This window comes from Phyllostomus hastatus, unplaced genomic scaffold, assembly GCF_019186645.2.
Source record: "Phyllostomus hastatus isolate PE091 unplaced genomic scaffold, TTU_PhHast_1.1 phas_contig_40, whole genome shotgun sequence".
NCBI classification, from domain to species: domain Eukaryota; kingdom Metazoa; phylum Chordata; class Mammalia; order Chiroptera; family Phyllostomidae; genus Phyllostomus; species Phyllostomus hastatus.
The window spans coordinates 33,635,218-33,648,345 of NW_025333872.1; the positions used below are offsets into that span (position 1 = coordinate 33,635,218).

The window sequence follows — 13,128 nt, forward strand, 5'->3', positions numbered from 1 at the left end:
TCAGGAAAAAAATCTCATTTGCTATAGCAACAAGAAAAGTGAAGTACCTAGGAATACACATAACCAAGAAAGTAAAAGACCTGTACTCAGAAAACTATAGAACACTGAAGAAGAAATTAAGGTGCAAACAAATGGAAGCATATACGGTGTTCGTGGATTGAAAGAATTAACATCATCAAAATGTCCATACTACTCATAACAATCTATAGATTCAGTTCAATCCCTATTAAAATACCAATGGCATATTTCACAGATACAGAACAAACATTTCAAAAATTTATATGGAACCATAAACAACCCCGAACAACTGCAGCAATTTTGAAAAAGAAGAACAAAATAGGAAGGATCACAATACCTGATATCAAATGTTATTATAAGGCCACGATAATAAAATGTCTGGTACTGGCATAAGAACAGACACATAGATCAGTGGAACAGAATAGAGAGCCCAGAAATAAATCCACGTCTCTATGATCAATTTATATTTGACAAAGGGGGCAGGAGCATAAAATGAAGTAAATATAGCCTCTTCAACAAATGGTGTTGGGAAATCTGGACAGTTACATGCAAAAAAATGAAACCAGACCACCAACTTACACCATACACCAGAATAAACTCAAGATGGATAAAAGATTTAAATATAAGTTTGACACCATGAAAATGCTAGAGAAAAACATAGGTAGGAAAATTTCAGATATCCCACGCAGCAATATTTTCACTAATATGTCCCCTACAACAAGGAATATAAGGAAAGAATAAACAAGTAAGACTACATCCAATTGAAAAGCTTCCGCATAGCTAAAATGAAAAGGGAACCAACCATAGATGAAAATATACTTGCCAACTATACCTCGGACAAGGGTTTGATCTCCAAAATATATAAAGAACTCACACAACTCCACACCAGGAAGACAGACAATCCAATTAAACAATGGGCAAAGGACCTGAACAGACTCTACTTCTCCCACGAGGACACACAGAGGGGGCCCAAACACGTATGAAAGGATGCTTAGCATCACTAGCCATCAGAGGGATGCAAACTAAAACCACAATGAGATACCACTTCACACCAATCAGAATGGCTACCACAAACAAAGCAACAAACAGTGCTAACAAGGATGTGGAGAAAAGGGAACTCGAGTGCACTGTTGGTGGGAATGCAGACTGGTGTAGCACTGTGAAAAACAGTATGGAATTTCCTCAGAAAACTAAAAATGGACCTGCCTTTTGACCCAGTAATTCCACTGCTGGGATTATACCCTAAGAATCCTGAAACACCAATTCAAAAGAACCTATGCACCCCTATGTTCACAGCAACACAATCTACAATAGCCAAGCGCTGGAAACAGCCTAAATGCCCATCAGTAAATTAGTGGATACAAAAACTGTGGTACATTTACATAATGGAATACTATGCAGCAGAAAGGAAGAAGTAACTTCTACCCTTTGCAAGAGCATGGATGGAACTGGAGAATATTATGCTAAGTGAATAAGCCAGGAGGTGAAAAACAAATACCATATCTCACCTATAAATGGAACCTAATTAACAAAACAAACAAGTGAGCAAAATAGAACCAGAGACCCGGAAAGAAAGAACAAACTAACAGTGACTGGAGTGGTGGGGGAAGGAGGATAATGGGAGAAAGAAGGGGAAGGGTCAAGTCAAGGAACATATATAAAGGACACATGAACAAAGACAATGGGGGGTTGGATGAATGTGAGGGGGGTAGGGCAGGGAAGAGTAATGGGGAAAATATGGAGACAACTGTAATTGAACAACAATTAAAATTTCTTTTTAAAAGTGGAAGAAAAAGAATTAGTCATCCATATGAGGACCTAGAAAAAGAACACTCCAGATAGAAGGCTGAGTCAACATAAAGACTTTGAGGTAGGGAGAAACTTAGGGTGTTTTAACCCACTCTACTTTTTCAGCATCAACTCTCATCTGTACCAGTCCTACAGGACTACTTGACTCTTACTGTTCTAATAAGTAAACACTTTCCTGTTTTGGAACTTTAGACCACAATACTTCCACTTCGAGGATACATGTGATAAACACTAACTTATCCTTCAAGCACCAACTAAAATGGCATCTCCATGACATTTCATATGTGAAATCTTTCCAAAGTATCCCTGAAAAGAGGAGCTGCTATCCTCTTTCATTTCATCAAATAATAGGTACATGTATTAGTGCTCAGCCCAATGTAGAATGAAAACCTACTAGATAGTTCCTCAAGCATGGATTGGCTTACTTATCTTAATATTCTACTTCTAAATCTAGCAGAAAGCTAGGAATATAAATATGTTTAATCCTGTTGAATGAATAAAAAGTGTTTAAGTATTATGAGATATAAGAAAGCATTGACATGAGAGTAGAGAAGGTAACAATTAATATCAGGTGTGAGAATATAGATTTGATGAGACTGGACTTTTAGAGTAAGCTGGGAAAAGTTGTTACAAAAGATATTATGTAATAAAGTACACTAATGGAGGTACAAAGAAAGAGGAGGAAAATGCATGTACTAATCACATAATGTTATATAAGAGAAAACTAAAATTCAATGCGTAAAAAAAGTGTCCATGATCAGAAAGCTAGAAAGTGGTAGAAGCTGACAGAGGTAAAAGTTAAAATGATTGTGGAATCTTTCCCAATATACTGCTGGCAAAAAAATCACATGTCAACACTGATGAGTAATTTGATATAGTTCATGTTTACAACATTTAAAGTATTATCCAAAGGGGACAGCAACATAAAATGGGGTAACAATAGCCTCTTCAACAAATGGTGTTGGGAGAACTGGACAGCTACATGCAAAAAAATGAAACTCGAGCACCAACTTACACCATACACAAAAATAAATTCAAGGTGGATAAAAGATTTAAATATAAGCCATGACACTATTAAAGTCCTAGAGGAGAACATAGGTAGGAAAATCTCAGATATTACACACAGCAACATTTTTACTGATATGTCCCCCAGAGCAAAGGACATAAAGGAAAGAATAAACAAATGGGATCTCATCAAAATAAAAAGCTTCTGTACAGCTAAAGAAAACAGTATTAAAATAAAAAGAGAACCAACTGTATGAGAAAATACATTTGCCAATGATACCTCAGACAAGGGTTTAATCTCCAAAATATATCAAGAGCTTACACAACTCTAGTCTAAGAAGACAAGCAACCCAATTAAAAAATGGGCAAAGGACTTGAACAGATACTTCTCCAAGGAGGACATACAGAGGATCCAGAGACACATGAAAAGATGCTCAATATCAGAGAGATGCAAATTAAAACCACAATGAGATACCACTTCACACCAGCCAGAATGGCCATCATAAACAAAGCAACAAACAATAAGTGTTGGAGAGGTTGTGGAGAAAAAGGGACCATAGAGCACTGTTGGTGGGATTGCAGACTGGTACAACAACTATGGAAAAACAGTATGGAATTTCCTCAGAAAACTAAAAATAGATCTGCCTTTTGACCCAGCAATTCCACTGGGATTATATCATAAGAGCCCTGAAACACCAATCCAAAAGGACCTATGCACCCCAATGTTCATAGCAGCACAATTTACAATAGCCAAGTGTTGGAAGCAACCTAGGTGCCCATCAGTAAATGAATGGATCAAAAAACTATGGTACATTTACACAATGGAATTCTATGCAGCAGAAAGAAACAAGGAGCTCCTACCCTTTGCAACAGCATGGATGCAACTGGAAAGCATTATGCTAAGTGAAATAAACCAGGCAGTGAAAGGCAAATACCATATGATCTCACCTTTAATAGGAACCTAATCAACAAAACAAAGAAGCAAAATATAACCAAAGACACGGAAATTGAGAACAGATTGACAGTGACTAGAGGGGAGAGGGGAGGGAACTTCAGGGGAATATCAGGGGAAAAGGGGAAGGCTTTACAGGAACAAGTATAAAGGACACATGGACAAAAACCAGGGGCAGGTGGAAATGGGAGAGAGGTTGTAAGGGCTGGGTGGGTGGGTTGGGATGGGAGTAAAAGAGAATTGTACTTGAACAATAATTAAAATAAAAGTATTATTAAAAAAAATATATACTGTCCAGCGTAAATATAACAGAACTGCAGTCAAACCTATTCATTATTATAATATCCATCCATCGTCTATTTTTACCTAACTCTTAATTTTCAAAAATAAATTTTATTATATATCTAAATTAGCAAATAGAAATATAGTTAGATATGATGCTGAGGTTTTCAAAAAGTATTTGTCTTTTGTTCTATTTCTGTACTAAGTGTTAATGAAAGAAGTAATATTTACCCTGAATTCTGTGATGTAGAACACTTAAAAATTCAGTGACTCACTTTGAAGCCATAATTATTGCTATGGGATCTCTTGTGGCCTTGTACTAATAACCGGTATTTATCTCATTTTCAAGATCAAGCCCACTTTTTACTCTTAAGGCCAGCTTAGTATGGAAGAAAGAAAAATAGACTGCAAGTCAGGCTGGGTTTGAGTCTGTAATTCCACGTACTTTACCTTGAACAAGACACAATGTTTTCATTTTCTACACTTTTAGAATTGAGATACTATAGTTATATGGATTAAATGAGATTATTTATTTCATTCCATTCCTTTAAAACTTAAACAGAGGAAAAAAGTAAATATCACATTAACTAAGTAGCAGTATATTTTAATAAATGAGTCCTTTCCTCATTTCTTTGCACCTGAAATCCCAACCTAGGTATCTATTGAGACATGGGAAAGATCTGATTCTTGCCAGTTCCCCTTCCTAGAGATTGAAGGCATTTATCTTAATTTCAGTCCTATTACCAAGGTTTCTCTAATAGCTGAGATTTCTCTAATCTGAGATTTCTCTAATAACTTCTCTAATAACTGAGATTTCTCTAATCTGAATGCCTGCCTAGACTTCTTGAATGCTATGTATTCTTAGATTCTTTGAGTCCATGCTGTGTCAATGTATTAAGCCAATTTAATTTCACATACTCCAGATATTTAGGTCTGTTGGACCATACTACTTTCTATGAGTAGCAGCAGAATATTCCTTTAATGATTCTCCTCACCCTTCATCCCAAGTGGGCATGTCTTAATTCCAAGGGCGGCCCTTCCTAACCAATAATGTCCATCTATATGGCAATTTCATGCCAAATTCTTTAAGAAAAAATAAGAAGTGGATTCTCTATAATGCAATGATACTGGTTTTTCTGTGCTGCTTACAGAATCTAAATTCATTATTTTCAAATTATTCATTATGTATTATGTCCCATATGTGTCTTTTAAATCTACTGGTTCATTATGCTAGAGTCAAGAACTTAATATATTTTCCTAAACATTTTTATAATCTAAAATATAACAGAAAGATTCATAAATTCAAAACTGGTGTCAACTTCTTTAAAGAGTCCATTATTTTCATTTAACAAATTAGTGCTACATTTCTTTTCAAATGAGGGGAAGAAGGTGTCTATATACCTTGCTTCCATTTAAACTCCCATTCGACCAATATCACCGCAATAAATTAAAAAAAAAAATCTCATTCAATACCATAACTCATTTGGCATTCACCCTCCTTTATTTCACTAATAGTTCTCAACTCTTTTCATTCTTATCTTGTATAAGCCTTTAAGTTGATCACTTGCTCTGGCTGGTGTAGCTCAGTGGATTAAGCGCGGGCTATGAACCAAAGTGTCCCAAGTTCGATTCCCAGTCAGGCCACATGCCTGGGTTGCAGGCCACGGCCCCCAGCAACCACACATTGATGTTTCTCTCTCTCTTTCTCCCTCCCTTCCCTCTCTAAAAATATATAAATAAAATCTTAAAAAAAAAAAGTTGATCACATTTTTAAACAATCTTCAATGTGAATAGGCTATGTATTCTTAGTTTCTTTCATATAACACTATTATCCTCTTAATATCACAATTTTAAACCACATCTATTTATAACTGTGTTTATTAATCTAACTAATCCGTAATAGCAAGGAGTATGTCTGTTTAATTCACTACTGAATAACACAGTTTAGCAGGTGTCAGGGACAGAGGATATTCTCAAAATATGTTGCTGAACAAATAAATAAGTTGATTTATTTCATATCAAATACAGGAACGTATCCTTTTAGTCTCAAGGTTATAAATGGATATAGACAAAATTCTTGCCTTCAATCTTCAAAGTTCTTAATCATCTTGCAATACTTAAGTATTATTTAAAAAACTTCAAATGAATAAACTAATGGCAGTAAGAGGGAAGGAAGGAAAGGTGACTGTTGGAAAGAAGGTGAAGGGTTTAGTCAAGGAACATATATGAAGGAGACATGGACAATGGGTTGGGGATCGACTATGGAAGTGTGGGGGTGGGCTGAGTGGAGGGAGGCAAAGGGCAAAATAATTGGAACTATAAAACAAAAATAAAAAATAAACTTCAGAGAAGTTAGAAAGTAATGCTACTTCTCATTTGTTTAAAACAATTAAAAGCAAAGTGTTACCCTATTAACAATCTTATAAAATTTCACCAGGAAAAGAAAAATGTGGTTGACCATGAAAATGAGCATTTACCTGAGGAAGTTACTCCCATCTGAGGGATTAGCTGCTCTTCCCTGCAATTTTCACGACCAGGAACTAATCTCTGGTATCTTGATGGATGAGGGTTACCATCAACATCAACCAAAAAAGGGGGAGGCATGAGATGAGGTGCTTGCTGAGTCTGTTCATCTAACACAAAATTGTTGGCATCACGAATAAGGGGCCGATAATCACTATGAAAGAACATCTGATCTGCTATCTATAAAAAGAAAGGACCATAAAAGATTGAAAATATAAAAATTTATCATTATAAACTTCTAATAGAAAGCAAACATTTTAAACACATTAAGCAACAATATTCTTTTATGATCAGAAAAGAAGCTACTTTGAATTTTATCTGGAACAAGAAAGATTGTTTACATACAAAATTGGTTACATAATTTCAAATGTTATGATAAAATCATATCTAGGTATAAATTTTCCAGCAGCACTATTACTTTTACACAGCTGCCATGCTTTACTTACTTTTTAATTACTAAATGTGGCAATTTGTTTTACATTTTTGCAAAGAAAAATCATTAATTAAACTCTGAATTAAACTTTTTAATGACATCACTTACACAATTTAAGAAAATCCTGAAGTTTACAGTAAAAATAGTTTAAGACCCATGCCTGATATATCTGTAACTTCAGATTTTACTGGTTAATTTGGAATTTCTTAAACTAAACCATGAGCTATGAAATTTCTATAACATTTTATATCACTCTATTGCAAACAGCAATTTAAATCTTTTCATCACTAATCTTAGTCTTTAATATTTAAAGTCATTAGCTATCATTAGTATGCCATATATTTTTGAGAGCCACATAAAAGCCAGATTTGTAGCCAGATAAATGCTTATCACCCACATAAATAAAATATTTTACATCATTTCAGAGTCCCTTTATGAATATAATATAGCCATCCCCAGCTTATATGCTTGAACTTTAAGAACTGCAACCTATATTGCTCTAGAAGGCTAAGTAAGTATAAAGTTATTCCTTCTGAAATATACAGATTATATTTATACTTATTTAAATAAGATTTAATTATTATCTAATGTCTATTACAGAAAAAAGATCTAAAACCACTTGTCTTCACCCTCTTCTCCAAAATTTAAGTCTTCAGACTATTTAATATATGATTCTTCTATATGTTGATATATTCTTCAAATACGCTGGAAGCATAAATGATTCCCACCCAGTTTCCACCCCAAAATGCAATAATTAAACATACAGGAATTAAACAAAATAAGGAAAAGATAATATAGTCATTACACCCTACCTTGTCATATTTGCTACTGGAGCCAAAGCCAAAAATTAAAAGATGTCCATGAGAGTCTGTGCATGCAAAATGCTGACCGTCGGGAGAGCATTTGCAGTCAAACACTGCACCATGTCCTTGGCCTTCAATCTGAAATGTATTTAACCAGCAATCAAAACATTGCCATTAAAAAATAAAAAACTGGTCACTATTATTACTAGAATTTTATGATGATATGTAAGTATACATCCTAATGAAGTGAAGAAGTATAACACAGTGCAGTAACAATGTTTGTGAATATTTATGAAAAGTGCCAGATTAATAGTTTTGAAAAATAAATTGTTCTATTTATCCACAGACCAGATACGATTCAGGAAATAACACTACCAATCTCCCCCACCCATAGAATTCTGCTTCATGTCTTTGACCCAGACTTAAGAATGTAATTGTGCCTTATATTCCATCTTATCTGCACTTAATGAAGCTTTTTCAGCAAAGGCTGACAATGTGTAGTAACGATAGCATTTTTTTTTGGTAACTCTTGGAAGTAGTAGCCAGAGATCACTGCTTACAAGACACTATTTTTTTTTCCTTTTGGTAACAAGGTCCCTTGATGGTCTGATTCATATTTTAAATGGTGAATTTCAAAGGTTAAATAAAAGGTTTTTTTTACCTGATAATTGTTTTCTGTTTTCCAGTTCCATTAATCCAGAACGAATGGGTTTCTCCCTGCAACCTGTCAATCAAACAGAGGTGGCCAATCACCACTCTGAATTTTTTTGCTCTCAGTGCTTCTTCAGACTATGTTCCAGTTGAAAACTTCTTTAGCAGTGTTCTGAAAGAGGTAAAAATTCTACCCTATCTAAAGCACATCTAGGGACTGAATTTCAGAAAGAAATTAAAATAGGGAGTTGACTCCCTAACAAATAACAACTAAGGATGATTTTCAACAAATGCGATTGGATTTCTGGATTAGCAGAATCGGAACACGCACATTATCAGGTAAGAAATACCTCCTCTCTGTTCCGGTATCCACTGATCTAGAACAAATTGAATTTTATTAGTAATATCCCAGTATCCCTTGGAAATGCTTGGAAAAGAGAGAAGTGGTAATCTTCTTTCTTTAGTGTTAAAAATATGGCATAGAGATGAACGTGCAATTCACCAAATACAGAAGTGAAATTAAAATTTAGAAAAAGAACAGCTGATTTCTCAAGGAAAGTTACATTTTGGCAAACAGAGAAAACATCACTTTAAAAAGAAGGGTTCTCCCTAATACATTTAGAGCAGCACAAATAAGATTTCCTCAAAACAAACAAACAAAAACAAAAAACAAAAAAGAAAGCCCAACAATGAACAAACAAACAAAAAAAAACCCACCAGTTTTTCCTTTAGTTTGCTGGAAAGAGAAGAAACAAACCCACTGGTGTTTATTAATGCTGTTTTGGATAAAGATAATAATGAAAAAGAAGTAACTTTACTAGAAATTTAAACATGTGAAAGAAATTTTGTGAATTTATCTAATGTTTACTATGCTTGAAGATTTCCCCAAAAAAGGAAGAAATTGAATCCTAAGTGAAACAGGATCATTTCTTGGTTGTGAAGAAAGTTGAAGAACAAGACCCCAGGGGAAGAAAATTCCAAGTCCCTTAAAACTATTTAAAGACAAGAAAGAATATAACTATTTCTCCAGATAACACACAGGCACTAATAACTATATAAGTTACTATTTGCCAAAATTGAAAGACTGTAAGAAATGTCAGAATTCAAGCTTCTATTTTTTCTGTTTTTCAGGAGAATAAAAAGGTAAATGAACTGTTGTAAGTAAGGAACCACATCAACAAAGTTTACCTCTAAGTAGAAGTCAACATAAAAAATTCAAGGTAAAGAATTTAAATTGCACTGACCATGTGTTGTTGGATGTTTTATTTATCTTGGTTCACTAACTTTCAGAGAAGAAAAAACACAACTACTTTATAAATATAGTCTAACATAATAAATGCTTCTAGAACTAATATTATTTTGAGTCTAAATTTATAATTCTAAGGATGCAGAACTCAGAGGAAATTTGAAGGAAGTCTTACTCAGCAATGCCAAAGAGTATCTGACAGAAATTCATAAGCAAGGTATCCTTCACATGATGTTTAGACAATCTTGCTCTACATTTTTGGGGGGTTGTGGAGGAGGCAGTGTGAGGAGTAATCAACCCTACAATCATGCTATCTACCAATGTTGCCACATTTACAGTTCATAGATCTCTTTAAAAAAATACCTGGGAGACATGAAACTTACAAAACTCTAAAAAAAAAATCAAAGAAAAAATAGCAATCCTATTGAAGATCACTATGTTTCCTATATAACATATGCCATTGTGAATATATCAAGATGGTACCAATTTTCCTTGTGCAAGGAATCTGCATAACTTCAAAGTGAATTTTACATGGAAGAAAATGAAAGTGTATTTCAGTAAAATCAGAAAACAGAAAATACATTATAATATATTTGGCTTAATCTTACTCATTATAGAAGACATTGAAAGTATCTGCATTGCACAGAAACCAATCAGAAAAAGTGCATGACTTTGTTCATTAAAATGCGAAATTTATCTTAGGTAATGGCTCCTCAGATAACCAACACCTATAACAAAATGTAGACTAGGCTTTTTAGTTGATATAAAACAGGAAAATATTTTACTTTCCTTATATACTAAATATACCCTGTTTTTATTATTTATGCTATGCTAAAACAAACCAAAGAAAAGGATAAATATTTCTCTCTGAAAAAAGTTTCATTTTCTTAAACAGGGGTCAAAGTATTTGTAAGAGCTCTGAAAGAAAAAATTTAATGCAATTATTTTAATATGTTATGTGTAACTGAAAAGCAGTAAGGTTTATATTTAAAAACCAAAAGGAAAAAATATCCTCTCCATCCATATTAAAATTAGGCCTATTATGAAATTAAATGCACTGCTTAACAAGAGAATAAGTCAATATAATTTTAGATGAATCAATCCTAACAAAATTAAGTATGCTTGCTAAACATTAGAGAAATATTAATAATCACCACATAATAAAAATTGAACACAGTAAATCACAATAAAAGCTGATAAAATCCAAGAGACAGTATTTACTAAATAGTGCAAATACTTTAAGAGTAGAAGGTAAAAGAAACTATATAAAAATATATTCAGATTATGAAAAAGAAGTTTTCTGTTTTGTTTTTTTTAAAGCAAAAGATGAAAGAACAGACAAATTAAAATAATTGACTCCTTTGTAAGATAATTCTCATACTGACTAAAGAATGCTGGAAATATTTGCAAGAAATGATGATGATAGAAGTGTCATATTTAATGAAGAATATTGGTATCTTTTCAAGTCAGAATACTATCCACAATTTCTAATCTAATTTTTGTTAAGTGGAAAGATGATTACGTAAGGAAACAGAGGAATGAGGCCCAAGACCCAAGAGATCTTTCCTCTAGTAATGAGCAAATCACCTAGTCTGTGAAATGATAATTTAAATGATCTTTAGAGTCCTATCTAGTTCTAAAGTCCTCATATCTAATATTTGGGAAGGTTTTTTTGGAAGAACTGAACAATTCTAGAATGAAGAATATATTATAGGGTCTAAATTTATATCAATCATGAGAAACACACATACCACTGAATATGAGACGTATGTACTCCATGAAGGAAAACAATACAAATCAGGAGGGTGAAAAATGAACTATCTTAAGCAGAATCATCCTGTTATGGAATTATCTGAAGTCTATGATCAGTATCAGTTTTTTTGGTCTCATCCACACTTTTAATATGCCATTGATTAGAAGGGAGCATCTTATCTAGAAAGTACTCCACTCCACAATTTAAAATTATAAGTCATTTAAAACACCCCAATAATTTTATGTGATAGACTCAGAAAGTCTTTCCTTATATATAAAGAACCTTCAAAGTCTATCAACCTGGGGGAAAATTAAGTTAAATTAAGAATGCACACTAGATTCTGAAGACGGTCAATATCATATGTATGATTAAAACATGCTTTGGCAACTTTCTAATTGTTATGATAGTTACAGTGTAAACAAATATATCTTAACAGAAGCTATCCACACTCTAATAGTCTAGGTGTCATCAAAGATCATTGCTAAATGTTTACTTTAATATTGAAAATTCTTTATGGTAACATGATTATATATATATGAATTAAAGACAGCTACTTAAAATAAGTGGTGCCAAGGTAAATTTACATATAAAGGAAACTGCTGTAACTGGCTTGATAAAACCAGTAGATACATAAAAGTGATTTCAAAGAATAAACTCTAATTTTCATAAAAAATACATTATCAAAAAAATAACTCATTTTCAAATTTAACAGCATTTTGCTTTACCATATTCTGATTTTTCTGAAGGAAGCAAGTCTTCCTTGAAATCTATTCTCCTCCTTTGGTCTCTCTTGACATGGTATCATACATACTCTATAGAGACTGTGATCTCCACCACCCTGCTAAATAATAATACTATTTCTAAAAGTTTTGTTTTAAGCCCTGTACACTGCCTTCTCTTCTCCATGAGGAAGTAAACATTACATGAAAGACTTTTAACATCTCTTTCTCTTTACTCCTAGCTTCTCTATGTATTCTATCTCCAAGTGCATGCTGGACATTTCTATAGAGTCCAATACTATATCACAGTAAACATAAAAATAAACTAAAAAAATCACTTTTCCTTCACATCTTATTTCTTCTAATATCAATGTTAACAAAATCACCAAGGCTCAGCACTCCCAACAAATTTATTAAATCTATCACATATTTATATATATACGTATTTTTATTTATTTCTTCCACAAATTTCCCCACTACCTACCTACCCCTTTAATTTTACATTATGATTTCAGTAATAAAAGTAGTTCTCTCCCCACTTATCCATTTTATATCTGAAATACTACTACTACTGGCATTCAAAATATTTTTAAGTTTATGAAATATAAATCTATTTGAGCAAAAATCACCAGTGTTAACTATTCTTTATGTTCACAAATTAACATAAGGCCATAAGTAATCCACCTCAACCTCATGCTTTTCATTTTATCAGCCATTTTTCAAAATCTGTTCCAGACAAATTTTGTAAACTGCTCTATGAACATGCCTTAATATTACTTACTTGGTTATTTATAGTATTCCACTTATTTACAAAATTACCTTTTTTTACTGATTCAATTATTATTTATCTTTCAAGACATAATTTCAATTCTTCCTCCTCGGCAAAACCTCTGATCATCCCCCTAAGTGATCTCTACATCTTTAGATATAGCAA

At 33.2% G+C, this 13,128-nt stretch overlaps 1 protein-coding gene across 1 annotated transcript in view; it reads right to left on the minus strand.

Moving 5' to 3' along the window:
- The window catches only part of LOC123822186 (pleckstrin homology domain interacting protein), a 140,537-nt gene that overhangs the window by 59,548 nt on the left and 67,861 nt on the right, over positions 1-13,128 (minus strand). The window contains exons 16-17 of the mRNA XM_045844139.1: positions 7,835-7,963; positions 6,544-6,769 (exon numbers count right to left, since the gene is read on the minus strand). Of these exons, the coding sequence (XP_045700095.1) occupies positions 6,544-6,769; positions 7,835-7,963 (355 nt within the window). The remainder of the gene's footprint in view (positions 1-6,543; positions 6,770-7,834; positions 7,964-13,128) is intronic.